The following is a 27,860-nucleotide window of genomic DNA, read 5'->3' on the forward strand; positions in this document are numbered from 1 at the left end:
CCAAATTCCCCCCCCCCCCTTTTTTAAATCCCAGCAACATAGTGCTTTCTAGAGCTCTCTACACACTGAGGTGCTTTCCCACCACCTGGTCTGCACACACACTGTTCCCTCTGCCTGTGACACCTTTGGTCGGTCCCTGCTCACTGCAACAAACCTTACTCATCTTTCAAGACTTACACACAGATGCCACCTAACTGGGACAAATTCTCTATCCTCCTGGGAGGGCGTAAGTGCATTTTGTGGGCTCACATGGAACCTACCGTTACCTCTATCACTATCTGCCTTTAAATAGGGGTGACTCTGACCCTCCCTTGCTCAGAACTCTCCTCATGAAGCCTCTGCAGTGCTGAAACTGTTCTATATGTTGACCCAGATTTTGCCTTCATGGGTGTTTACATATGCAAAAATTCATGCACCTGAGACTTTAAGATTTTGTCCATTTATCTGTATGGTTCCAACTTCAGTATATGTGCTGCCAAAGAGAGCACATCCATTTATGTGTACGTAAGTTACGTCTCAGTTAAAACATAAGTAACCAAAAACAAGCAATAAAATCTCCCAGAGCTCCCATCATCCTTAGGAGCAAACCAGCACTCCCCAGCCTGGCATTGGAGGGCCTGTTTTTCTACAGCTTTATCTTCGAAGGTCTAATTGTGGTAAACAAATGAGCAGGAAGTGATGAGTGAACAAATGGCACACTGGTCCATTTCCCATGGGCTGTTTGCACCGCACAGGACATCTGTGGGGTGAGCCCGGCCCACATCTCTTTCTCCCTCTGTCTGCCAGGAGGGTGCTCGGTCTCTGAGCCTCTCTTGCAGCTAAGAGTGGTCACAACAAGAGATTTTGGCCAGTGAGACATAAACACAGGTCTGCTGCTGGCCCTGAGAAGGCTACCGCTTCTTCTTTAAAAAAGGTGCACCCTTTCTGCAGGTGCGATGTATGAAGCTATGCCTGCCATCTCCTGAGCAAAAGGGAAGGGCCAAGAGAATCATAGAGAATCACAGCCCCCCTGGCCCCCAAGTTGTGGAGACTCTGAGCTGTGGGCCCACAGCTGTCCTTCTCCAGACTTGTTTCATGAGAAAAATACCCACCTAGTATTTAGTCCATTATTGGATATGTTTGCCATTAAGAAATGTAGTCACCAATATCAAAAAACCAAACCAAAACAAAAGACATCACCTAAAAACCCAGTATGGGGGTGCGGATCCTGGAGTACTGTATCTGGGGTCCCCGAACTGGGGTGCTCCCAGGTAACGATGGCACAACAATGGTAATAACAGTAGAAAGAGTCCCGGGGTGGTCATTGACTAGACCTTACTCAGGGTGTCTCACACTGGGGGCGGCTGAAGGTAGCAGAGCTGAAGGTGGGGCCAGGTCGGAGGTGGGGACTGGCCCAGCAGCAAGACAGAGAGAAGCAGCAGCAGCAGCAGCAGCCCCAGGACTGGAGCGGGGATCAGCGGGTGCCGGGTGACCCTGGTGGGGGGGCAGTACAGAGTTTAGGGAGGGGCCAGGGAGCTGCCAGAGTCTCAGCGGTGGGCAATGTCCCCGTGTGTGACCATCACCCTCCCTTCCGGGACTGCCTTGGGCCACACCTGAGCGGCTGGGGGTGCAGGGGGGCCAGGCAGAGCTGGCCCCAGTCCGGCCTGCTGACTGGGACCAGCTCTTTCACCACAGGCACCAGGGCTCGCTGCAGATCTGGCTTGGCAGGGCTACTAGGCAGAAAAAAGGATGGGGCAATCATGCCGGACTTTCCCCTACCTCCAGGTCCCTTCCAGTCCCCCTGGGTCCTGTTACCTCTCAGGAAGGCTTCCTGGAATGTCTCCAGGGTGAGGGTCTCCCAGAGGGATGGGGAGATTGGCCTGAAAGGACAAAGGAAACGGACTTGAGACGCTGGCTCCTGGATTAGGAGAGGCCCTTGGTTTAGCCCGGTGGACAGAAGTGACTGCGTGGAAGGGGTTGGAACACAGTGGCTCAGTGCTGTGAGATACACCACCAGGTGGGCTTCCCAGCTCTGCCAGCTTCCACTGCGTGTCCTCTGGAATGTCACCCCACGTCTCCATGCCCCACTTTCCCCATCTGGGCACAGGGTCGTTGACATGTACCCACCTCACAGGGCTGAAGGAGAGTCTGCCTGAGGGAACACAGGTAAAAAGCAAAATAGCGGAGGGTGCTTGGAACAGTTTCTGGCACTGAGTGAGCACTGGGTAATTGTGTGTGCTGTTCAATATTGCTAGCTCCATTTGCATCTGATTCTGGAAGGATCCAAGTTCCCAGAGGGCAGAGACCTCATCTTCTCCGGGAGTCCAACATTGTGCTGGGCCTAGTCCAGCGTGGGCACTCTCTTTGGGTCTGTCTCCCTGCCTGTATCAGAACCTGCAGGTGCCTTAAGATTAAAGCCCCAAAGGGGAGTCTGGGTGGCTCAAGCGGTTAAGTGTCCAACTTCAGCTCAGGTCATGATCTCGTGGTTCATGAGTTTGAGCCCCTTGTTGGGCTCTGTGCTGACAGCTCAGAGCCTGGAGCCTGCCTGGAGCCTGCTTCTGATTCTGTGTCTCCCTCTTTGTGCCCCTCCTCCACTTGCTTGCATTTCCTCTCTCTCTCTCTCTCTCTCTCTCTCTCTCTCTCTCTCTCTCTGTCTCTGTCTCTCTCTCTCAAAAATAAACTTAAAAAAAAAAAGCCCCAAATATTTGTCCAGGGGCCATCTCATCCCCTCTGTTGCTCTCAGGCTTTTGTTCCATGGATGATGCTGATGGCAATAGTAACAATAATAAGGAATTACAGGAACACCAGTCTCAGCCACCACCTTGACCACTGCCACCTAATGTACACCTGTTCTGTGCCAGGCCCTTTACACATGGTCCTTAACCCTCACCCCACCCTGACAGCTAGGTAAAGATCATTGTCAAGTCAGCTGTGAGGATAACTGAGGAGGGTACCAGTCTCCATGGAAGGGAGTAGGAGGTGGCTTTGGGGTCAGGCTGTTCAGAGAGACCACGTTGGATGGTCTGGAGCCTGAAAGAGCCCAGCTACCAGGTGTACATTTGGGCTCTCACATTCCTAACCTGAGGACCCAGGCTCCTCACCCCTCCTCTCCAGGCTTCCTTCCTTCCCTTTCCTTGCCAGAGAATGGGGACTGTCACCCGCACCTCACCCTGTGCCCTGCCACTTTGAGGAACAAAGTAGCGGGTGTGTGTGGTGATAGGCAAGGGGGCTGTGACAGGCGCTGTGCCCCAGGGAGTTCTGGGGCTGGCTGGGGAGGGCCCGGCCCCTTCCTGTGTGTGGGCGCATGTGCGTGTGCATTTTCGCATTCCGGGGGTGTAGCCACATCTGTGAGGCCTGTGGCTTAGCGGCTGCAGCCCTGTGTATGTGCTTGGGGGGTCCCCTGGGAACATTCTGGCCGCCCACTGGCCTGCAGGCCTCCCCCCACAGCACTGTCCGCTCTCATTAGCTATAGCAAGGGCCTTGTTATCTCTTGGCCAAATGATTTTTCTGTCTGCTCAGGAGAAGTGGGGGTGTGGGGTGAAGGCTGGGAGGAGCTGCCCGTACAGCAACCTCCTCCAGGGCCTGGAGTAGGTAGGGGCTGGGGAGGGGTGCTGGGGACTGCCTACCCTGACCTGGGTCTCTGCTTCCTCCTCTTCCTGTCTTCTGGGTAACCTGAGAAGACAAAAAAGTCACTGCAAGCATCTTCCCTCTGCCTAGCTTCCCTTTGCCCACTATGGAGCTGGATGAACCTTTAAAGCAGGGGTCTTAATGCAGACCGGGCATCATGGATGAGCGTGGGGGTGTCCTGGAGCCCCAAGAGCAAACTGCTGTGTGTAGGTCAGCGTGTGTATTTTGCAGGGGAATTTTCAACACGCTCTTCATACAACTGGCTTTCTCAGCTGCTACGTTTCCAGCTGATGCCTTAGCTGGGAGCCACGGCTTCTCTTCTCCTACTCTCCCAACACCAGAGACTCAGGGCTCTCCCAGACTCCGGGGCAGTCCAGACCCCACCCCCCACTTTGTGCCTGGTGGGCCGTGCCACTTTTAGTGAGTCTCAGTCTTACTGGATCTACTTTTAGGACTGAGAGTCCAGAAGCCAACTGTGTGAGCAATTCCCCCCACCCCACAAGTCATTCTCTGGGGTGGGCAAGCATCCACCCTCCGCTCCCCCGAGGGCTACAGCTCTCTGAAGTGCCTCTTTGGAGACTCAGACCTCAAGCTGTCTGGCCCAAAGGCCCCTCAGAGACCCAGACGTCCACACCACCAGCTACCACCTTCATTTGGGTTCAGGGATCCATCCTCCAGCTACTACCACTTTGACAACCTCAGGACACAGCTGTTTCTTCAATCAGCACCCCAAAGTCAGCTAGGCTGGGAAGCCCCCAGTCAGACACAGAGGTGTCTCATCCCCTGGGACTTCTGCTTGGGACCCAGGTGGCTCCTCCCCCAGCTCCTCTCGGATCCGAGCCCTCACCCCTACCCATTGTTAGGGACCACAGGATTCACTACCTCCCTTGCTTCCCAATCTGTGAATCACACTGTCCTGCTCCTGGGAAACTCAGATGGCCAGCCCCCGCCCCTGTCGCTGCTCAGCCCCTTCTCCCCTCCCTCCCCTCCCTGGTGACGCTAGGGAAGGTCATAGCTCTGGAGCCCCCCTCCCGCCCAATCTCAGCTTCTCAGAGGAGCCCAATTAGAGGCTGGTGGCAGGAAGCCTCATTAGCTGCCTCAGCGGAGAGCCTGAAAAAGAGGAGGGGGTGTGGAAGGCCCCAAGGCCAGGGCCCCGGAGGAGAGTGGGCCCAGACATCTAGTGTTTTACCTCTCCTTGGAGGCCTGCATCTAAGCTTCGGAACAATCACAAGGCTGGGGTTCCATGGCCCACCACCCCATCACTAAGTCACCAAGCTGGGATTTGAACCCAGGCTGTCTGATTCTAGAGTCCCCAATTGTCTTGTGACTACATGGGTGTTCGCCCTTGACCCAATGGGTTTCATTCATCCCAGGGTTCCCTGGAGGCCTTGGGAGAAGTGTGTTCAGTGACCTAGTGACTGAGCTGTCCCATCTGCCTGACAACTGTCTTCTTGTCTGAGAGTCTCCTAGGTGAAAATTGCTCCTACAGGACTCCATTCAAGCATTACCTCCCGGGGAAGCCTCCCCCGAAGGTGGAGTGAAGTGTCAGATGTTCTCACAGAGCCAGCCAGGTCAGAGTCTGTGTCCCTCTAGGCTAAGAGATGCTGAAGGCAGGGCTGGGTGTGACTCATCGTGGGTCACAGGCCCAGGATGGCCTCAGTGTGAAGGAATGAGTGAGTGAATGAATGAATGATGAGCAGCTCCCCCAGGGCTCTTCCAGTCCTTGTATGCTATTCAAATTCATCCAAGAATTTGGTGTTACCTCCACGCAGGGGGATGGCTCTGGAAGGAACAAGCTTCTTACCACATCGATTGATCCTTCCTTCCTCCTTGAGGGTGCGCTGGCTCTCCCTGGAAGTTTCTCTGTGGGAAAAGAACAGGTTAGGTCTCCCAGGCTGCGACACCTGCAAGAATTCACCACCTTGGGGCGCCTGGGTGGCTCAGTTGGTTGAGTGTCTGACTTTGGCTCAAGTCATGATCTTGCAGCTTGTGAGTTTGAGCCCCGCGTTGGGCTCTGTGCTGACAGCTTGGAGCCTGGAGCCTGCTTTGGATTCTGTGTCTCCCTCTCTCTCTGCCCCTAACCCACTCGCATTCTGTCTCTGTCTCTCTCAAAAATAAACAAACATTTAAAAAAAAAAAAAAAAAAGAATTCACCTCCTGCATCTAGGACCTGCCCTCCTCTTGGGCTCTGTCACTGAGGCTGGCTCTGCATCCCTCTCAGAGCAGAAGCCAGAAACGGGAGAGTTGTTCTGGACCCCTTTCTATTCAGGACCCAGGAGTCCAGGTCCCCCAAACCTCTCGTACTCCCACAAACTTCTCACACTCACGTGGACCCAAAGGAGGCTCAGTGTTTCCCTTCAGATCCCCTTTCCCTCCCAGGTTCCTGGTCTTGGGCAGCTCCACAGCTGTTCTCCTTCAGGATCCAGGTCCTGTTTTCTCCGGAGACATCTCCGTGTGTGGCTGGGACCACCGACTTGATATTGTTTTCTAAATACATTCCTGAGCTCCAGCCTTGTGTACCCATTGACCTCAGGTAGCCCCCCAAATGCCCCTCAGGATCTGCATCTCACTAGGTCGCAGTATAAGTTTGGCATCTTTCTGCCTTCTCCCTTCCAGCACTCTGCGTGCCCAGCCCACTTGCCTGCAGCTGTGTCCCCCCCGCCCTACTTTTCTCTGCCCATCATTCCTCTTTCTCCATCCCAGGGCCCTGGCCTGGCTCAGACTTCATCCTCTGGGCTCTTGCCCCAGCCTCCTCCCTGGCCTCCTGGCCTCTAATCAGAATCCATGTGGCCCGCAAGGAGTCTTTCTACATTCAGAGCTGACCTCGTCCCTCCCTGCTCTCAGCCCTCCTGTGCCTCCTGTGGCTCCTGTGGCTCGATGGAGAAAAGTAGAGTCTCCCAGCCTGATTTTCAGGGAATCCCTGTCGTGATATGGCCTCCCGGCTCACTAGACACCTCAACTCCCTCTGCTTTCCGAGCATGTTACATGCTTTTGTGCTGCCAGGAGGGCATCTCTTTCCTCACACCACTTCTCCCTCTTGTTTTCCCCAAACGAGCTCAAGTGTCAGTTTCCCTGTGACACCTCTCCAGTCTCCCACCTGACACAGGTGCCCCCTTCGCTGGGCTCCCTCAGGGCCTGCCGCCCACCTCTGCACACCCATCGTCCTGCATTAGGATGGCCGCTCTGCACAATCTCTCCCTCTGGCCCCAAGCGGCTCCATGTGGTAGCTCCAGGACCCAGAGCAGGTGGCAGCCAGAAGCCTGGGTCTCCGTGCCCCTGGATGGGGCATCAGAGAGCTCACAGCAGAATCCACTCTAACTTACACCTCCTCTGAGGGCTGTGACTCTGCTGCCCATAGGCTGTGTGACTGGGGATGTGTGACCTATCTGAGCCTCAGTTTCCCATACGTGACAGGATGAGGGATGAGGATGTCTACCTCACAGAGATGCTGGGGGAGGTAAATGAAAAATCAAACAGCACTGGTGTCGAAGGGAAACACAGAAGCATCTCTCAATCCAGGGAAAACGTGAGCAGAGAGACAAGTTTCTCCTTTAAGAATGGTAAACAGGGGCGCCTGGGTAGCTCAGTGGGTTAAGTGTCCCGACTTACTCTTGACTCTTGATTTCAGCTCAGGTCACAATCTCATGGTTCGGTTCATAAGTTCGAGCCCTGCACCAGGCTCTGTGCTGCTGGTGCAGACTCTGCTTGGGATTCTCTCTCTCCCTCTCTCTCTGCCCCTCCCCACTCGTTCTCTTTCTCTCTCTCTTAAAAATATAAATAAACCTAAAAAATTAAAAAAAACCCAAAGAATGGTAGGCACACCTGGGTGGCTCAGTCGGTTAAGCGTCCGATTCCAGCTCAGGCCATGATCTCACAGTTTGTGAGATGGAGCCCTGTGTCAGGCTCTGTGCTGATGACTTGGAGCCTGCTTCAGATTCTGTCTCCCTCTCTCTCTCTCTGCCCCACCCCTGCTGTTCTCTTTCTCTCTTTCAAAAATAAATAAGGATATGGGGCGCCTGGGTGGCGCAGTCGGTTAAGCGTCCGACTTCAGCCAGGTCACGATCTCGCGGTCCGCGAGTTCGAGCCCCGCGTCAGGCTCTGGGCTGATGGCTCGGAGCCTGGAGCCTGTTTCCGATTCTGTGTCTCCCTCTCTCTCTGCCCCTCCCCCGTTCATGCTCTGTCTCTCTCTGTCCAAAAATAAATTAAAAATGTTGAAAAAAAAAAAATTTAAAAATAAATAAGGATAAACATTAAAAAACCCAATGGTAAACAGGTAATTCTGAAGCAGTATAATTCTCAAGATGACGCAGTTACAGAGCTGTGAGCAATATTTTCTCTGGAAAAAAACAAAAAACAAAAAACAAAGACTTCTGGCACGAATGGATTAAAATCTCACTCTTCTGTTGTGGACACTGAAGATGAGCTGTGCCAGTTGTTTCAAAGGGTGTTGAAATACTGTTCAGGCAATTACAGAAGTCCTAAAACAACAGCTATTGGTTGAGTTCAAGGTTTCACAGTGGGCTTGCTAAGCTTTTCCTAAAGGTGCTTGCATCCAAAAAGTAAAAGTTTTAGAAAAATAAAACCAACAAAAAAACACACAGGCAAAAACCACCCCCCAAAAAACCCAAAAGTAAAAACTTAACGTATCTTTCCGGTGTCCGGAAGAACGCTTCACGTCTTACCTTCCCCCTGCAGACCCTGGTAAATAATGATTCCTGACACTGTTTTCCACCTGACAAAAAACTACCAGCAGGCAATTTGTGTTTGCTTTGTTTACGGTCTATTGCACTCCCGAGCTGGTCTCTAGGGGGCAGGGATGGTGTCCTGTCTGGCTTGGGCTCTGTGTCCAGCAGGCCCTTCAACACTTGCCTGTGGGATGGGCAACAAGCTGGTGGCACGTGGAGCCCCAGGCCCCTTTCCCAGGTCCTGGACGCCGGTGGCCTCTGAGCCCCTCCCATGCTCACCTCTGCCCCAGCTGGGGCTTCAGGTGGAAACTCAGCTTCCTCGTCTGTCTCAGTCTCGATGATGACCTCCTCCCACTGCCACACTCCACAGAGAGGGCTGGAGAGAGCGGAGTCTGCCACTTCTTGTTTCTGGGAGGGAAGGCATTTCTGAGACCAGGGATGCCAGGGTGAAGGCAGATGATGGGGATGGAGATGGGCTGAGGCATGGGGTGGGGGAGGGCAGGGGGCTGGCGTGAGGCTGGGTCGGGGTAGGGATGGGGTTGAGGATGGAGATGGTCCTGGGGGGCAGATGGGGTGGGGTGAGAATCAGGGCTGGGTCAGAGCCGTGGCCGGCTGGGGGTTGGGGTGTTTCCATGGAGCTGGGCCCACCTGCCGAATGGCCCGGATCTCCACGCCCAGTGACGGGGGCAGCACCTGGGTCCAGCCCGCTCTTCTCACCTGGGCCCCTTCCGGTAGCCTGGTGACACCGTCAGGAGGGAGAAGGCTCTCTCTGTGCCTGCCTGCTACCTCTCGGTCCACCTACTCTGGGGTCGTGGCCCTGCCCACCTTGTGGCTGGAGGCCGGGGGTCCCTGCCTTTGGGCTTTCCTCCTGCCTCCTCCACCCCTGACGTTCCACTCACTCATCCGGCCCCTCATGGATCTGACTCAGCTGCTCCTCCAGGTGTGAGATTTCCAGCCTCAGTTCCTGCAAAGGGGGCAGTGGGGGACCCTGGCCTCTCTGTCCTTCTCTACCTCCCAGCCTTGGGCTCCCCTTACCGTCACTTCTACTTCCCCAACGTTTTTGAGCTCTCCAGACACATATTCCCAAGAGACAAGGAGAAGAAACTTAGGAAGCCAACAAGAGACAGAGAGCAGCAGGAACCTAGAAGGTAACCTACTGGCCAGGAAAATTAAGAAAAGGAAGGCAGAGACGGAGACGCACAGAACAAAAGACATGGATGGACACAGATTCACAGGGGGGCAAAAGACACGCAGGGTGTAAGAGACTCATAACAACCAGGGACCAACAGAGAGTAGTGACCCCTGGAGACGGACAGACTAGATCAAAGAAAGGCAGACACAGAGCAAGATGAGCAGGGGAGATGCGATGAGAAGACCCCCACAAAGAATGAAAGTGGACCCAAGATGGAGATGCACAGAGTGAGAGAGAAAGGAAGGAGCAGAGAACAAGAGAAAAGGCAGAGAGAGAGATGGAAACAGAGAGGGAGAGACACACAGTAGTAGAGATGGAAGAAACCAGGTATAGAGACTCCACAAAAGATGGGCAGGAACAGAGAGAGGCAGCAGATCCCAGAGACGGCAAAAGAGTGGGGCTGGGCAGGGGGCCGAGGGTGGGAGGGCAGCCACCTACCTGGGTCATCGTTCTGTACTCCTCCAAGGTCTTGGCCAGACTCTCTGCATGTTGAGTACGCTGGGAAGGCCCAAAGGTAACTGAGACTGGGCCCAGCCCCAGAGAGACACTGAGGCAAGGGGTAGGGGAGACTGGAAGGGTGAGCTTGGGGGGGAAGAGCTAGGGCCTGAGGGAAAGCACCAGGTTTCTAGATCCTGCAGGGTCATGCTTGTGAGCCTGGTGTTGGGAGCAGGGAACCCTCTGACCTCTCCAGGCTGCATATCCACGGAGGAGATCCTGGCGGGACCTCCCTTTCTAGACTAGGGGCGGGAGATGGCCAGGCACATATGGAAGGTGAATGTCCCCTTACCACCCTAGGGCCCCTCACCTCAGAGAGGACAGCATCTCGTTGGCAAATGAGGCGTTCACACTCAAAAAGCTGCCGCTGCCAAGGAAGGAGCCCGTCCATCTGTCCGGCCTTCCGGGACTTGCCTCAGCAGGCGCTGCCCTCCCCGGCCCACCCAGCTCTCTCGAGCCCCTCTCCTCAACCTCCCACGATGTCTCTGGACATCGGCTATCCCGAGAGGGATTTCAGCCAAGCTGCCCGGAGCCCTGGGAGCCTGATGGCTTGATGGAAGTCCCCGGTTCTCACTAGGCCAGAGTGGCTGAAACTGGTAAAAATGGCAGGAGGAAGAGGTTCCACCTTCAAAGCGTCCTTTTCTGTGGCCAGCTCCTCACTTCTCCTCTTCACTCCGTCCCGCTCAGCCAGTAGTTTCCCGTTCTGGAAGAACGAACAACCGGTCATGTCCCCTCCGGCACACGTTAGTACTCACAGCTGACATTTCCTGAACAGCTGATATGCAATAGGCCTCATGCTAAGCACTTTCTGTGTTTTGGCCCATTTAATCCCTCCAACCATCCTGTAAGATCTCAGTTTTGATTTCTCTGTGCATCACTGGGTGCTCGTCTGTAAAAACAGAGATGAGAGCTGCCTGGGTGGCTCAGTCATTTCAATCTCCGACTTCGGTCAGGTCATGATCTCAAATTCATGAGTTTGAGCCCCGCGTTGGGCTCTGTGCTGACAGCTCAGAGCCTGGAGCCTGCCTCAGTTTCTGCGTCTCCCTCTTTCTCTACCCCTCCCTCACTCGCGTTCTCTCTCTCTCTCAAAAGTAAATAAACGTTAAAACAACTTATTAAAAAAATGGAGATGAGATAGACCTACTTCATAGGGTTGCTGTGTGGATTAAATGAGCTAATGGTGACTGCTAACCTGTACTGAGTGCTTTGCAAGTATTAACTCATTTCTTATCCCCCATTTTTTTTTTTTAAGTTTATTTCTTTTGAGAGAGAGAGAGAGAGAGAGAGAGAAATAGTGGGAGGGGGGCAGACAGAGGGAGAGAGGGAATCCTAAGCAGGCTCCACACTGTTAGCGTGGAGCCTGACGCAGGGCTCAAACTCATGAACTGTGAGATCATGACCTGAGCTGAAATCAAGAGTCTGTCGCTGAACTAACTGAGCCATCCAGATACCCCTTTACTACCTCATTGTAAAGATGAAGGCAAGTCTAGCACAGAACAGTTGTGCAACTTGCCCCGGGTTATACAGGTGATAATTCATGCAAACACATGTTACTACATATAATAAGCACAAAACATATATGGTATATGGTAATTGCCTGGCATATACCAACATGTTCAGGAAATGTAAAATGCATACTTTTAAAGATATCTTCAAAACTTTGTAAGTGCTTTTCACACACACATGTGAAAATAACAGTACAATGAATGTGCACGGCTCATCACCCAACTTTGATAATTATATACATTTCCCCAGTTTCTTCCCTATCCTCCAAGGCTTTTGTTTTGTTTACCAGATGATTCAAAAGCAAATGCCAGATATCACATTATTTCACCTATAACTACTCTGGCATTTTTATTTCCTACTTGAGGAATTTTTACTTTAGTAAACTCACAATACCACCATCATCTTAAAATGGATCATTCCCTACTGTTGTCTCATACTGAATTGGTGCTTTAAAAAAAAAAAAAGCTTATTTATTTAAGTAATCTCTCTACTCAACATGGGGCTCGAACTCACAACCCTGAGATCAAGAGTTGCACACTCCTCCGAGTAAGCCAGCCAGGCACTCCCTATGTTTTTGTTTCGTTTTTTCATTTTAGTTATCTCACAAATGTCTTTTCACATTTATTGAGTTTGTATGAGGATCTAAATGAGGTCCACCGTGGCTTTTAGTTGAAATGTCTCCTTTTCATCTGACAGTGGTCACCCACCTCCCCAACCATGGCATTTTTGGAGGCCCTTCTTTTGTGGAAGAAATCAGGTTATTTGTCCTGTAGAACAGGGGCATTTGGATTTGACTTACTGAGTTCTCATCCCCTGTGCGGGATGTTCACCCCATTCCTCCAACCTCTTTATTTCCTCTAAACTGGTGAGTAGATCCAGGGCCCTGGCCAAGCTCCTGTTCCATTTTTTGGCAGGAAGATTTCACGGGTGCTGCTAAACGTGTCCTCTTGCACCATTCAGGAAGAATGTAATGTCTGGTTGTCCCGAGTGTTAATGTTTTTATTGGGATCACCTCCCCTGTCCCAATTTTGCAGAGGACATTGAGTGGAGGGACTAAGAAATTTTAAATGGTGAGCGAGTGGATTCAAACCCAAATCGGACTCTAAACGCTGCAATTATAACCCCCAGATTCTCTGAGCCAGACATAGCCCTGGGTGAGAACGGGGAGCCAGCTTCGTCTCTCCCCTCAGGGGAGCTCATTGCTAGAGGCGGAGACCGGTGCAGAAGCAGATGATGACAACACGGGAGGCAGACTCTGATGAAGCTTAGCCCCTGGGCCTTGTGGGAGCCCGGATGAGGGGGTTCCCGAAGAAGCAGTGTTGGGGCACCCTGAGTCCTCCAGGGTGAGGAGAATTATCTGAGAGAAAAAGGGGGCTGGGAGAGGGCAGCACAGGCCAGCCATGCTGTGAGATCTGAGAATAAAATGGCCCCAAATCCAGTCTGGAGTTTCCAGGCACCAATACTATAGCAACTTGCACTGACTTCGATGGGAAGCAGCCATGGGCAAAAAGCATTTCAGCGCAAAGAGGCAGGTGGACTTCCCTCGCCACACCCCTCCTCTCAGTGCCCCTGGGGATACCCAGGCCAACTCCTCCTTCTCTCCAGCTGGCTCGGCTCCAAATCCTCCATCAGTGGGCCCTCACGCTCAGTCTCAGCGGCCTGGGCTGCCAGGTGAAGGGCAGAGGAAGGACGGACCGGGAATGCTGTGTCAACATCTGTCCACCTGGTAGGGGATTTGCAGGCTGGATCGTGGGCCACTCGGCAGGGAACCTGGTTCCTCAGCCTCTCCCGCCTTCTTCTGCAGTAACCTGAGCCCTGCTCTGTAGATTCTCTGTAGGAAAACTGAGTGTCTGAGTGTCCCCTACTCTAGCATTATTCTACTGTAACTTGAGACTTGATATATAGATGCTCTGTAGGCTGCCGCGGGGAGGGGATAGGTGGAGGGGAAGCAACCAAGAATAGCTCTGGTTTATCGAGCGCCTAGGATGGCCCAGGCACCGCTCAAGGCACTTGACCTGGCAGTGGGCCTTCTGGGCTGGGAGGAGGCCCAGACTTCTGGCTGCAATTCACCCGGTTTATTCTTTCTTCTGCTTTCATTGGGGGTACACTCTCCACGTGGGCAGGTGGGTCCTGGTCTGGGGTGAATGAGATGGAAATCTCGGAGGATTCAGAAGTGGCTTGTTAGCTAACCCAGCAGCCATTCTCACCCCCTCTGACTTGTTCATCTCCCACTCCAGAGGCTGAGCCTCCCTCACAGCTGGGGGTGTCATGCGGTCCAGTTCTTGCCAGCGAGATGGAAGAGAGGTATGCTGGGGTGGTGGGTACAGTGGGGGTGCTCCTGGGAAGCCTTTTCCTTCTGATGAAAAGAGAGCTATGCGAGAAGCATTAGCTGGGCTCCCCTGTCCCTCTTTGTCCTGATTTGGATGAGAACCGTGAGGGCAGAGCTGCTGCAGCCATCTGTGATCACGAGGCCACAAGCAGATGAACAAACCTGAATCACCAAACCAATCCAGAGACCTTCAAAGCCTCTTGTTACAGAAATGAATGCCCTTTGGATTGAAGCCACCATTTCTTCTGTGTTCTCTTCCTTGGAGCTGTAAGTATTCTGGCCCATCAGCGGTTGGATTACCCATGCCAGGGAGTGGTTTGGCTATAATCATATGATATCACTTTGTCCAGTAACATAGAAGAGGGAGGTTCTGCCATGGGGCTTTAGGGAGAATTTCTCCCTGTTCTTAAAAAGTGATGTTCTGGGGGCGCCTGGGTGGCGCAGTCGGTTAAGCGTCCGACTTCAGCCAGGTCACGATCTCGCGGTCCGTGAGTTCGAGCCCCGCGTCAGGCTCTGGGCTGATGGCTCGGAGCCTGGAGCCTGTTTCCGATTCTGTGTCTCCCTCTCTCTCTGCCCCTCCCCCGTTCATGCTCTGTCTCTCTCTGTCCCAAAAATAAATAAAAAAAAAAAAAAACGTTGGAAAAAAAAAAATTAAAAAAAAAAAAAAGTGATGTTCTGGAAGAAACAGTTACTTCCTGGCTACACCCCATGCCTCACATTGTGGCAGCCATCTTGTGGCAATTCCCATTGTTCCAAATGATGGAACTCTCATGGAAGAGCCAGAGAACAATAGTGGAAAAGTTTTGGATTTGAATACAAAAGCTACAATACAGATGTAGGACAAAGAGATTTGGGGGGATCGGGCAGAATCAATATCATTGCCTGGACTCAGCAAAGATCTTTAGGTCAGGGGAGGGGTGCAGGAGGGTCAAAAAAGAGAGCAGTAGAGGGGAAACATGCCCTGAACCAGCCCCCAGCCCCGGGTTAGCTAAGGTGGGGGGTGAAGAGGAAGGATGCTATTGAACAACACAACCCCTGGGAGGTCTGGGAATCAGAGAACATTTCTCAGCTCAGTCTCAGCCCCAACAAGGCCTGTGAATAACAGAGTAGAGATAGCTGTGTGAGAAGCAGAGGCTGAGAGAGACCCACGAGGCCCCCTATGGCCACAAAGAGTCTCAGGGAAGTAGCCAAGCCTCCTCTTTGGCCCCTGAAGGGTATGGAAGTGGCTGAGGGAGAGCCCCAGAGGCCCCCGTGTGCTGGGGGGTCCAGAGGGCCACCACCAGCAGGTGCAGTGAGGACTGTACATCCAGACACCAGAGGCAATGCCCGCCTCCCAGTGGATGCCAGCGTGTGGTGGTGACTAAGGACGAGGACCAGATGGGATGATGAACATCAATCTTGTGACCAGCAGAGAGAGCAGATGTTGAGCGAGGACCGCCACCTCCTGGAGCACTGAGATGCTGTGTGGGTCTCCAGCAACTTAGATGCCACCTTGTGGGGGGTAGTGACGATTTTCATTATCAATTGATGAGTTTATTTTCCATCTAAGATGACTACATGGATCTGGATTTAACAAAGGCTCGGGAAGGAGAAGTCACATGCCTAAAGGTGGCCCATCTTGTAAGTGGCAGTGATGGGATTTGAACTCACTGATTTCAAGGCCTGTATTCTTCCCACCATAAAAATGCTAATATATGAACAATACTGGTTAACTTTCAGTGAACACTTCCAACGGTCCTGCCTCATACCTAATACTCTATAAGCATCCTTTTGTTTAAATCTCACATAACCCAGTGAGGGAGATTCTATTATTTTGCCCATTGTTACAGGTGAGGACACTGAGGTACAGAGAAGCAATAGACTGACCCATGCTTATGGAGGCAGCTCCAGCATGGACCCAGGCAGTCTGCCCCACGCCCCTCACTCTTACGAACCACAGCAGTCCTCACATGCAGTGATGTGACCTTCAGAAACATTCATATGTTATTGGGATTCTGGGGTCTCCCTCTACAGAGTGGGTGCAGGCTACTGAGGATGTTTGGGGCAGACGGGGCAGGGAGGGGAAGATCCTGAGGACCTGGGAAGGGATGGGGTGGGCACTGGGCCTCAGCTCACCTCCTCCTGCAGAGTCTCCATCTCGGCCACCAGATGCTGCTGTTCCTTTTCCTGAGCAGCCGCGAAAGAGGACAAAGGCTTTCTTAGGACCTCCTTGCCCCCATATTGCCCTTCTCCCCCACCTGGGAACACATCTCGGGTCTGGGTCATTAAGGAGCAAGGCTGGGAGAAGGGGTCTGGGAGCCCTGATGGCTCCTGCTGTCCCCTTTGTCATAAAAGGGATGGCAAATCGATCTGAGCCCTAAGTCAGGAGCAAGCAGGACCTGGAGGAAGGGAGGAAGCCAGGGTAACCTCTGCACCTTCCCATTTCACAGTCAGACACCGCTGCTCAGACTCTTTAAGGAAGGGAGAAGGCACCTTCGTGCCCCTTGCCCAGAACCCACCGTCTGTCGGGCCTGGGCCAGGAGGCTGCGATTCTGCTCCTCCAGGCTCTTGGCCAGAGTCTTCAGATCCTCCAGCTCCTCATCCACAGCCTTGGCACACTGCAGAGCCTGCTGGGTACTGAGTGGGGGCGGGGCAGATGGGCCACGCAGGAGGGAAACAGAGACCATAGAGATAGATCCACTCAGAGCTGGAAGTGACAGAGACCTGGGGGTGGGGCACAGAGACCCAGTTTCTACCTAAAAGACTAAGGGGGTGGGACAGAGACCCAGAGAAAGCAGGAGGACTAAAATAGGGGAATCATGATGGACAGGAGCATAGAGAAAGGGATAGGCTGCTGACACGGAGACTCAGAGAAAAATGAAGAGGGAAGTCTGAACCCAAGAGACCAAGAGACAAGAACTAGGGAGACACAAAAGAAAAAGAACAAAAGAGAAAGGGACAGTGCAGGGTTGAAGACAGGGCAGGAGGTGCAGAGAGAGCATGTGGAGAGGAGAGTGACGGGGGTGAGGGTGGGGGAGGAAAGCCTGGTCAGGAGGGACACAGGTGCACCGGCCCACCTGCGAAGCTGCTTGCGCAGGGCTGCAATCTCCTCCCCGAGGCGCGCAGATCCCTCCTCCGCTGTCTCCACGCTGCGCTGGAGCTTGGCGTTCTCCCCGGCCAGCCTGCGGTTGCTCAGCTCCAGGTCCTCCAGGCTGCTCAGCAGGTCAGCTGTGGCGGGCCTGGGGTCAGGGAGGGGCAGGTCACTGGCCACAGCTCCGACCTCCTTTCCCAGGTTGGGGTGGGGGTGGTGGGGACATGAGGTTCTTCTGGAGAGAGAGAAACAGGAGAGAGACTGCCCCGCTCTCCTGGAGCCATCAGCACAGCACCCCTACCCCATCCCTCACCCACTCCCGAAGGACCCCAAGCCCTATGACATGGAGGCTGGAGGGCAGCGGGGGAGAGAATAGGTACAGCTCAGGTCTGGGGTCTTCGCCTCCAAAGCTCTCCAGGTTGGCTGGCTCCTCAGCTTCTGGGCATCCTGGGGAAGACAGACAGGGTGGTGGGCTCCCCGGTGACCTTAGGTGTTGGGCCACCCCAGAACTCGGGCTTGGCCTCCGCTAGCCTCGCCCTCACATCTGTTGTGGGTCATGTCATCTACTCCTGGGGCTACAATTACATCCACCAAGTGAAAGGCCTTTTGCTCACTGGCACCTTGAGCAAAAGCTGGCCCTCACTCATAGCCCCGATTCCGTCACATCCAAGATGAGGCAGCACCTTAGCTGCCCCCAAACCTGTTCTTCCTCCCAGTATCCCTCCCTCCCGGCCACTGGGCTGTCCTGGCTCATCCCCATAGTCCACTTGGAGCCCAGGCCCTCCTGCCCTCCTCCCCCATTCTCTGTCCTCCTCTCCTCTCTGTGTCAGCCAGTCCTGGCTCAGGCTTCGCCCTCTCCTCTTCCTCGCCCTCTCCTCACCACAACCTCATCCCCAGCCTCCTGGCCTCCAGCCTTCCCCCACCCAGAGGGGTGTTTCCTCAACAGGAGCTGACCTGACCCTCCCCTGGCCCCCAAGCCCAACTGGAGAAAGTTTAAGGGAATGTCCAGGAAGCTGTATTTTTTTTTTTTTTTGCTTTTGTTTGGTTTTATAAGGTATAATGGGAACACTTTTTACGGCATGCCTCCTGTGTGTGAGGTCCCAGGGATAAAATGGTGAGCGAATCAACTAACCAAATAGCACGGCAGGTAACTTAATCGGTTAATCATGTTTTTACAGGAAAGGAGGGCTGTGAGTGAGCCTGGACTGCCAGGGACCTTAGCCTGGGCCTCCCAGGGCTTCCCCACAGAGGGTTCCCCAGGTGTGGGAAGTTTAGGGGGAATAACCTGAGGGGAGGACCGTGGTGGGCAGTCACTGAGTGCATTAGAGGCTGAGCCAGGAGGCCCAAGGGAGCAGGGACTAGAGAGCAGGCGGGAGCTGGAGAGAGCTGACAAGGAGAGGTGGGCAGGGCCTTACAGGCCTCTGTGATAGGCTGGGGTTAGGAGGAGGACTCGGAACCAACCCCTGAAGAAAAAAACCCCAAAAGGTCAAGAAAGGAGGGAAGGCAGTCATGGAGGTGCCTAGAAAGCCAAACTCACAGCTCCAGGATGGAGCTAAGGTTCCAAGGGTCCCACCCTATGCCCCTGGCTCTGTTTCCAGGTGGGAAGTCCCCCCACTGTCTGACCCCGGGCCTTCCTGCTTCATTCTATATATAGTAGTCTCACCAGATGGCGGTTGCTGGGAGGTCAGGGCCCCCTCGAAGGCTGTCTCCTCTTCCAGCTCTAATCCCCTGTATCAAAGGGATGAGGCTTAGAGCCCCCTGCAGCCACCCCCAATCCTGACCAGCCACGAAGGGGGATTGCTGGTGGCAGGAGGAGGGGCCGGGTCAGGTGAGAGCCAGAGAGCATGGACAGCACCACCGTGGGGAGGAAGGTAAGGCCAGATGGCAAGAGCCCTGGGCCAGATGGAAAAGCAGGAGAGGCAAGGCCTGCGTTTGGAGAAGGGATGGGGAGGGGCCTCAGTCAGCACCCTAACACCCCAACTTTTCCTTCCAGCCCCTTTTATTTCTGCTTCCCCATCCCAGGAACTTTGTCTTCAGACTTTCCACCCCATTCCCCCCAACCCCATCTCTTTACTTTTCGCTCCTCCTCAGCCTCCTCCAAACCACAGTAGGTCCCTGTGCCCAAAGGGTGCTGGCTGCAGTAAGCAGGTATGAATGAGGTTAGATCTCAGGAAGGACTTCCGGGGGGGGAGGGGGGAGGGGAGAGGTGCAGAGACCCACCCATCCAACTGACAGGCAGCAATCCAGTCCCGCATGACGACCAGGAAGGTGTCCAAGTCCACAGTGGCCTGAGGGCCCTCCCCATTGGGGTCCAGGTTGCAGGCCAGTGTTTGGAGGCGTGCATCCTGGGAGCCCCGTCCTGTCACAGCCTCCAGGTAGGCTAGTACGTGGGTCACAGTCACGATACCTGGGGACAAAGCATGCCGTGAGGGAGTCTAGGGCAAGTGGGGGGGAGGGGAGTAGGGACAGGCAATGGCTTGAAAGCAGGATGCCAATGGCTGGGCTGGCAGCACCTCTGCATCATGGCTTAACTGAGACACTTTGGGCAAGTCCTTTCCCCTCCTCTAAGTTGAACTCTTCACCTGGAAATGGAGCCCAGTCATCACCACTCACAGGGTGGACCCAAGAGGACCTGCTATGCCCCATCAGGCCCTCAGTGGCTGCCCTCCCTCCCTCTCCCTAGGCCCTACCCTCTTCCATTATAATGTCCTCACCCTGAAAGGCCTCGGTCCCTTTATCCAATCCTTCCAGAAGCTTCCTACAATCACCCATTTTTCTGTAGGACCCCCAAGAAAGGGCCCTAGCCCATCCCTCTCTTTACAGCTTCCCAGTTTCCAGCCTCCCCATCTCTGTCCCTTATTATTCCTTGTGTCTCCCAGGTCCAGGGCTGCCAGGCTCTCATCCTGTCCCCCACCTGTCCTCTGGGGGTCACAAGCTTCGAACGTCGAGTTGAGTATTTGCTCCTCTAAGCTCAGCAGCGTCCCCAGGCTCCCCTCCTCCAGCTGGTCCCAGAGATACACTGAGGAGACAAGAGGGCCAGCCCGCCCATGAGAAGGGGAACAAGAAGAGGAGTGACCCCAGGTCCTGTGCTCCTGCAGAGGGGAGTGAATTCATCCTGAGCTACCTGGAGTTAGGGCTGGTGGGGAACAGCAGGAAGCTCGGGCTGGGGACAGCAACAGTAAGGGCCTCCTTGGTCCCCATCCTGAGGATATGGTCCCCTCTTTCAGGCCAGGAAGTACCCCCTGCTTCTAATCCTTTGTGTCTGAGCAGCTCAGGAGCCCAGATAACAAACAAGGCTCTGAAATCACCCTTTCCTCCTCTCTTCCCTGGCCTCCCAGGCTCTGCTCAGAGGGGGCTGGGGCAGAGGAGGGCAAAGAAGAGAGGATTCTGGGAGGAGCTGAGGGTGAAGGGGGGCCCAGGAGCCAGGAACAATCCAATAAGGCGAGGGCAGCCTAGATCGATTCTGCCGGCCACATCTCCGGTTTCCCAGCCTGCCTGGGGGGCTGGTTGTCTTTCCTACCTGAATCCCCAGGCAGGGCTGGCGTCATTGCAGCCCACAGCCAGGGGCCCGAGATGAGAGGGGATGGGTGATCTAGGTAGGGTGAGTGGTGGGGGAGTGGTTAGGAGCTCATAGCCCAGCTACGTGGCTATGGGCAAGTCCATTCTCCTTTCGAAGCCTCAGTTTCTCCACCAGTAAAATGGGCAGGTAGTGATTCCTCCTTACCAGGGCTGGGAGGGTTAGGTTTGTGTGTGGGAAGAGACCTCCCAGCACAGACACACAATGTAAACGCCCCCACGTCTGTTTGTCCACGGCTGTATCAACAGTGCCTGCATATACAGGCACTCAATAAACTCTCCACGATACAGGGGAAGATCCTCTACCCCAGGGATTACTGGGGTCCACTTCTCTGGGACTGGAAGCGACCTGCAAGGGTCCCCACCCTTGAACAACTGGGTATAGCGGCAGGCCTGGCACAGGCTGCTGGGTTTGGCTGACCCAAGGGGCAACCCGAGCAAGGAACGCAGACTCTCTGAGCCTCAGTTTCTTCCTCTGGAAAATGGGGCTGGTGTTCCCTCCCTCCTAGAGAAGAAATGAGAAAATCTGGAAAGGCTCTGGGCAGAAGGAAGGCCTGGCGCACGGTGGAGGCTCGATAACAGAATTGAACATTCATTTAGCAAATGAGTAGGTGCCCTTCCTCTTCTGAGGGTTTTGTATGGACCACGGCCACTGCTATTTTTAGCCCCACTTTACAGATGAGGTGAGTGAGGCACAGAGTAGTTAGGAACTTGCCCTGGCTCTTTTTTTTTTTTTAAGTAGTCTCCATGCCCAATGTGGGCCTTGAACTCACGACCCTGAGCCAGCCAGGCACCCATGGGTGCTCTAATTCCTTTTAATCTCCAGGGTTCATTGTAGACAGCTAACATTCAGCCCCCGCAGGTTTGAACCCATGCTATTAGGGAAGGGGAGAAGGAACCCACAATTAGAGGAGACACCAGGGCCCATGCTGGGGCTTTACCTGAATTTGCAGTGTTCGCCTCTCACTGTGCTCCCCAGGTTATGAAGGAGGACCCTGAGGTCCAGCGAGGTCACTCCCCAGGGCTGCTCAGCCAGAGTCAACCCAGGACGTCTGGCTCAGAGGACCCCCACGTGTCTATCTGGGGCCCCTCAGGAAGATGTCACTCTGCCTGTGCTGTTCTGTTCCTTTCCCTTCATTTCCATCCTCCGTGTCTCTACCTCTCTCTGTGTCTCTGTCTCTGCCCTTCTCTAGTTTTCTCTCTGGCTCTTTCTCTACATCTTCCTCCCCATCTCTCTCTTCCTGGGGCCCTGCCTCTCTGTCTCTGTGTTCCTTGCCCCCATTTTCTTCCCCGTGTCTCCAGCTCTGGGCTTCTTTTCCCATATCTCAGTGATTCTCCATTCCCCAAGCCTTCTCTCTCCTTGCCCTGCTGTCTCTCTGGCTTTTTCCCCCCAGCCTTCCTCTGTCTCCATCTCTCCCGGGTGTGGCCTTCCCTTTCCTTCAGGAGCCTCCCAAAGGCGGCTCAGCCCCGGCCCAAGGGATCCTCTGGGCCCGCACGCCCTCTGCTGGTGCCGGAGAAGTTTTGATGTCGGTCACTCGGTCCGCCAGCCCTGGCGCCGCCTCCCGCACCCAGGTGTCTGACTCCTACCTTCCCCTCTGGAAAGACTCCTGAGGCCAGAGTCCAGGCCTGCGGCTTTGAGAAAAGATGCAGGCTCTGCTGCTGGATGCTGGGAGCCTCTAAGAAAGCGGCCCTGCCTCTCCCCAAGGGTGGGAGCCTCCTCCCCCATCACATCGGGCTCTACCACTTAGCAGATGAATTTCAGAGAGGGCAACCCAGCGTCTTCCTCCCCAAGCCGGCTTTCACACCCCCTTGGTTTGCATCCATCCAAACAAATCAAGAACAATAACTGAGCTCCTACATGTCAGACATTGTTCTAGGGCGGCGCTAACCAATAGGGCAGCCACTTGCCACATAAGTTTCTTGAGTGCTTGAACTGTGGCGAGTGTGAATTGAGATGCTCTATTAGTGTAAACCACACACCAGATCTTGAAGTCCTAGTGTGAAAAAAAAAGAATATCCCTAATACATTTTTATATTAATTACATGCTGAAAGGATACCATTTTGGACACATCAGGTTAAGTAAAATCTATTATTCCCATTCCATTTTGCCTGTTTCTTTTTACCTTTAAATGTGGCTAGTAACAAAATTTAAAATTACATTTATGGCTCACATGTTGGTCAGCACAGCTCTAGAGACCAGGAATGCCAGAGTGAATAAAACAGACAGACCCCCATGTCGGGACGCCTGGGTGGGTCAGTCGGTTGAGCTTCTGACTTTGGCTCAGGTCATGATCTCACAGTCTGTAAGTTCAAGCCCCGCATCAGGCTTGGGCTCACTGCTGTCAATGCAGTGCACAGCCCACTTCAGATCCTCTGTCCTCCTCCCCCTCTGCCCCTCTCCTGCTCCCACTCTCTCTCTCAAAATTAAATAAACATTAAAAAACAAACCAAAAAAAAAACCCAAAACAAAAAAAGACCCAACTCATGTCCCAGTGGGAGAGACAGAGACTAAGCAGTGCTATGAAGAGAAGCAGGAGACGGGAGGGAATGTGAAAGGCTTTTCAGAAAGCAGAGATCTGAATGACTAGTGAGGGGTGACCCAGCAGGTCATTAGGGAGGAAGGAACAGAGCTTGCTAAGGTTTCTCCTGTAGTTTCCCCAGAACAAAGGAGATACGGTATCCAGACAGGTGGGCGCACATCGGCACTTCATCAAAGATAGCTCCCTCCCTCCCACCCGGCACCAAAGTGGAGGCTCAGTCACCCTAAGCCACCTCTCTCAAGTCCCCAAGCTGGCACCCACTCACCCACTGCCCCCTCCTCATCCTCCCTTGGGGTGAACAGGGGCCCAGCCACCTACTTTTTGCAGCGGGGCCACCCGCCCGGCCCTCTGGGACATCCATGGGCCACCCTGGTCGCTCCACAGCTGCTGGAGAAACTAACAGCCTGCCCCCATCACTGGGAGGAACTGGTAAAGGATCGTCTGCTCCAAGAGCTCCTGGAAGGACAAAGGGGAATGGCCTCCTCAGACCAGCCACCCTGCCCCACCTGTGCCCCAGGCCGCTCTGGGTTCTCAGAACCTGTTTGCCCACCCCTGCCTCAACCGGAGCAGCTCCGCTCAGACCTGTTTTATGAATTGGAGGTGTGGGCTGCGAAAATGGGGGGCCAAGGAGTGGGCAGCAGAGATCAAAGAGGGGGCTGGTGGGTGGGGGTCACTGCCTCCTTGCTTCCCTCCCCCACCTCCTCCCCACAGCCTGTCAAGTCCCTAGCCTTGTCCCTCTTGCCCTATGATTCTAACTTGACCCCTCCTCTCCTTCCCTACAGCTCTGGGTTCCATCCTCTCCCCCTGGGCCCTGGGCCCATCCTCCTCCCGGCCTCCCAGTCTCTAGTCTTTCCCTCCCCGTCCATCCCCAGCAGCGTCCCAGAGCTGACCTGCCCAGTGTTCTCCCATGGCTCCCCAGTACCCCAGGGACAGAGCCTAGACCCTGGACCTGGCATTGAAGGCCTTGCACAGCCTGGCCCTGCCCGCCTCCCTACCCCAAATCACACATTTGCTGTTCCAGCAAATCTGAACTGCGTGCTCTCCCCCAAACTGGACTGGCTATCCCCACCTTGGGGTATCTGACTGGGACGCCTTCCTTTCCAGCCCTTCCTGCCTTGGCTTACCTATCTCCTCCTCTGGGAAAATGTTTCTGAACCAGCTGCCGTCTCTGGGTTCCCACACCACCCTGGGCTACCGACATTCTGCCATATCGGTCTGTATTTGGAAATACTGGCCTCCCGTGCGAGTTGGACCCCATCTCTCTCCTGCACCAATCCCTGCCATGGATCCCTAGTGCCCTCAGGGCTAAGTCCTAGCCCCTCTGGCTGGTGTGGGACAGAGTCGTCGTCGTCCCTGCAATTCCTGGCCCCTTTTGGTCCCTTTTCTCTCCACTGGCTGACCTCTAGGCCCCTCCCGCTCCTCACAGCCGTGGGAGTTCTGCACCTTTGCGTGGTCTTCCCAGGCCCAGGTGGTACCACACGCACCATCCTCACATGTGGCCCCTGCCCTGGCTCACAGCCTCCCTGGGAAGCCTTCCCTGAGTCCCTGGGGTCCCCTAGGGACCAGTGAGGGCCTCCCTCCTCTGGGCCCTGACAATGCCCTGCCCTACCTCCCTTATAACCAGCTTGACCACCCGTACGACTTATCGTCCCAATCCCAGGACACCGTCAAGAGCGAGAAGAGTGTTGGGGCACTCGGGTGGCTCAGTCGGTTAAGAGTCTGACTCTTGGTTTTGGCTCAGGTCATGATCTCACAGTTTCGTGAGTTCAAGCTCCACATTGGGCTCTGTGCCGACAGTGAGGGGCCTGCTTGGGATTCTCTCTCTGCCTCTCTCTGTCCCTCCCTAGCTCACACTGTCTCTCTCAACTTCAAAAAAAAAAAAAAAAAAAAAAAAACTTAAAAAACTTACAAACTTAAAAAAACTTTAAAAACTTAAAAAAAAAGTAAAAGAGTGAGAAGGGTGCTATTAATAATTATGCTGGACAACTATGCCCATCGGGGCTACACTGGGCACACTGGGGCAAATGGCCCACATAGGGTCATCTGGGGTCTGTCTGTCCTCACCCCACCTGCTCCTCATGCCTTTCCTCACCAAGTACTCCCCACACCCTGCTCTCCCTGGCGCCAGCCGGGTCCACAGCCATGGAGTGCATGCTTCTTGGCAGCTTTTAGAATGTTCTAGAAAAAGCAGCCTTTGCAGAGAGAGCCTTCCAGGGTTTGGACAATGCTGGAGGGTGCAGAAGGGGGGTGATGGCTGTGGGATTGGGGGGGGGGGAAGGGTCTGGCACCGGGTGCTTCTGACAGGGACTGGGGGATAAACTCCCGGTGAGGGGCTGAGGGAGGCTCTCGTCAATCACGGAGGGTCTTCCACAGGGAGGCTGGAGCAGGAGGAGGACACAGGCAGGAATTAAAGGGGTTCGGATCTTAAAGGGGTCTCTGGGTTCCAAGAGGGTCTCTGACCAGATTTCTGGGGCGTCTCTGGAGTTCTGGGGGTGTCTGGATTTGGGAGGGGAACCTGACAGGATTTCTGGTGGGTTTGACAAGATTTCCGGGAATCTCTGACAGGATTTCGGCGGGGCGCGGGGAGGGGCGGGGGTTCTCTGATTTGGGAAGGGAGCGTAACAGGATTTTTGCGGGGTAGTCTGGCAGGGTCCGAGGGAGAAGTCTGGCAGAATCTCTAGAAGATTCTGACAAGATTTCAGGGGTCATCTATCACATTTCCTAGGAGTCCTTCTCAGTATTTCCGAGGGGTTTCCATCAGGATTTCACGAAAACTTTTAACAAGGGTTGGAAGGCCTTGATATTGGGGGCTGTGCCCTAGGATTTGGGGGGCTCTGGCAGGGCTTCTCTGGGGAACCCCACCACATCCCGGGCGTCCCTGAGCCCACGTCCCACTCTCAGGACACAGCCGGGGCCCACGACCTACCAACGGCAGTTGCTCGGGAAGAAGGTACACGTGCGCCGTTCCCGCCAGAAAAACGTTGGGGCGAGACCGAGGGCGCGCGCGGCGCCTAAGCCCCGCCCCACCTGGGCGCCTCCCCACGACGCAGGCGCGCACCGGGGGAAGGCTCGCTCTAGTCTTGTGGGTTACCTGCACCCGGGACGCCGCGCATGCGCAGGACTGTCCGGGCGCGCACCCAGCCTGGCCGGGCGGGTGCACGCGTATTGGCCGGGAGGGCCAAAGCTGGAGGGAGGGCGGCAGGCAGCGGAAGCGAGGGGCGCCTGCGTCCCCTACGTTGGGGTCCTCTCTCCGGCCTCAAGCTTGGGTGCCATGGGCCAGTTGGATTGAGGGACCCCTTGTCCGTCCCCCACTTTTCATCAGCTACTAAGTCACGCCCTTTTTGCCCTCTCTTCCGTGCAAGGCTGCCCATCGCCGTCACAATAATGTTCCTACCCCGTCTTGCCTCACCACTGCCGCGCCCTTTGTGGCTCTGGTCACGATGTATTAACAGATCCCTGAAAGACTGTTTCTCAAACAGTTTCATTCATTCCCTATAGGGGGGAGTGGGAAAAAGTATTCTCAGCCTTTCCGGCTAGAGAGAAGAGAATTACATCCAAACTTGGCTCCCAGGAATGGGGATTTGGGACAAAGATGCCCCATCCGCTCCTCCTTTCTGCTAGCGGAGACACAGGAACAGGAAAGGAATTCTTTTGCATCCTCCGGTTCACCCCACCATCATTCATTTCTCAGAGCGACCTTTCCCTGCCACGCTGCCTCCATTAGGCCCTCATCTCGCTAACCACTGTTAGAAGTCCCTATCTCACGACCCGACATATTGTAGATTTGTGTAGCGTCACCCCCACTGGAACGTGAGCTATAGGCAGTAGGAGGCTGTTTGGGGGCTAGAACGTGGCTGTGGCTGACCCAGTGTGAGTGATTAAAAAAAAAAGTGTTGAATAAATGAGTGAATGAGTGGACAGAATCCATGCCTCTTAACTACTGGGCAGTGTTGGGTTGATGACAAGGCTATGGGCCTGGAGTCAGACATTCTCGGGTTTGAATTTTGGCTCCATCCCTTCCTAGCTGTGATCTTGGCACATTGGCTGGCTCTCTCTGAGCCTCAGGCTTCCTCCCGGAAACGGAGGTAATAATTGCTTCTTTTGTTACCTTGAGGTCTTAAAGCGGTATTCCGTGTTAACTATTATTATGTTTATTACATGGTAACTTGTCATAAGGCCTGGGAAAGAACCTGTTTGAGGTGTGATGTGATGAATGATTCCAAGTGTGAGATAGGGAATCAGACAAAGCCAGGGCCACTGCTGTGTGACTTTGGCGAGTGACTTCACCTCTCTGAACCTCAGCTTCTCTAAAATGGGAATAAATAATATCCACCTCAGGGGGGTCTTGAGAGTTCAATTAAGAATGTTTCCCAGGTGTTTTCTTAGCACAGGCTGTCAGGTGGTGGACTCCTTAGCTTTATTAGCATAATTTCTTTCTTTCTGTTTATTTCTTCAGTATTTCACGTTCCTCCCTCCCTCCCTCTCTCCCTTCTTTCCTTTTTCGAAGCCTGGGTAATTTTGTTTGTTTTTATTTTTTCTTAATGTTTATTTAATTTTGAGAGAGAGAGAGAGAGCAGGGAAGGGGCAGAGAGAGTGGGAGGCACAGAATCTGAAGCAGGCTCCAGCTCCACGCTGTCAGCACAGAGCCCCATGTGGGGCTCGAACTCACAAACCACAGCATCATGACCTGAGCTGAAGTCGGACACTCGACTGACTGAGCCACCCAGGCGCCCCAGAGGCCTGGGTAATTTTGTAAAACCTAAAAAATTTTTTTAAATTATAGTGTCGCTGTAACATATATAAAGTGTTAAACATTAAGTTATAGCCCAGTTAAATCTGTATAGAGTAAATACATTAATG

At 54.0% G+C, this 27,860-nt stretch overlaps 1 protein-coding gene across 12 annotated transcripts; it reads right to left on the minus strand.

The window, feature by feature from the left end:
* Window positions 1-423: 423 nt before the first annotated feature.
* Window positions 424-26,322, minus strand: KASH5 (KASH domain containing 5). 12 transcript variants are annotated; one of them, XM_058709041.1, is made up of 20 exons: window positions 26,092-26,322; window positions 23,319-23,456; window positions 19,798-19,902; window positions 19,104-19,290; window positions 18,547-18,611; window positions 17,264-17,330; window positions 16,870-17,031; window positions 16,312-16,429; window positions 15,929-15,979; window positions 10,553-10,681; window positions 10,289-10,345; window positions 9,922-9,981; window positions 9,191-9,255; window positions 8,940-9,027; window positions 8,571-8,699; window positions 5,411-5,469; window positions 3,612-3,651; window positions 1,795-1,859; window positions 1,593-1,709; window positions 424-1,473 (listed from the first exon to the last, which is right to left on the minus strand). In XM_058709041.1, exons 1-20 carry the CDS (start codon window positions 26,111-26,113, stop codon window positions 1,329-1,331), a joined length of 1,869 nt encoding a protein of 622 aa, XP_058565024.1. In that variant the 5' UTR covers window positions 26,114-26,322; the 3' UTR covers window positions 424-1,328. The 12 variants fall into 12 exon arrangements, 9 of the variants coding, with proteins under 9 accessions (XP_058565024.1, XP_058565023.1, XP_058565022.1 ...); XM_058709040.1 differs by having other exon boundaries at window positions 1,593-1,712; XM_058709039.1 differs by having other exon boundaries at window positions 3,606-3,651.
* Between the last annotated feature and the right edge of the window lie 1,538 nt (window positions 26,323-27,860).

Source organism: Neofelis nebulosa, chromosome 17, assembly GCF_028018385.1.
Source record: "Neofelis nebulosa isolate mNeoNeb1 chromosome 17, mNeoNeb1.pri, whole genome shotgun sequence".
In the NCBI taxonomy this organism is placed as follows: Eukaryota; Metazoa; Chordata; class Mammalia; order Carnivora; family Felidae; genus Neofelis; species Neofelis nebulosa.

What these genes read in the sequence shown, in the direction of transcription:
- KASH5 (XM_058709038.1), bottom strand. Translation starts at nt 26,113, where the DNA reads ATGCGCGGCGTCCCGGGTGCAG. An exon ending in GTTTCAGCCACTCTGGCCTA is followed by an intron (nt 10,346 to 10,552) that starts GTGAGAACCGGG and finishes CTTCCTTGGCAG; the next exon opens with CGGCAGCTTTTTGAGTGTGA. An exon ending in CCAGGAAGCCTTCCTGAGAG is followed by an intron (nt 1,713 to 1,794) that starts GTAACAGGACCC and finishes TTTTCTGCCTAG; the next exon opens with TAGCCCTGCCAAGCCAGATC.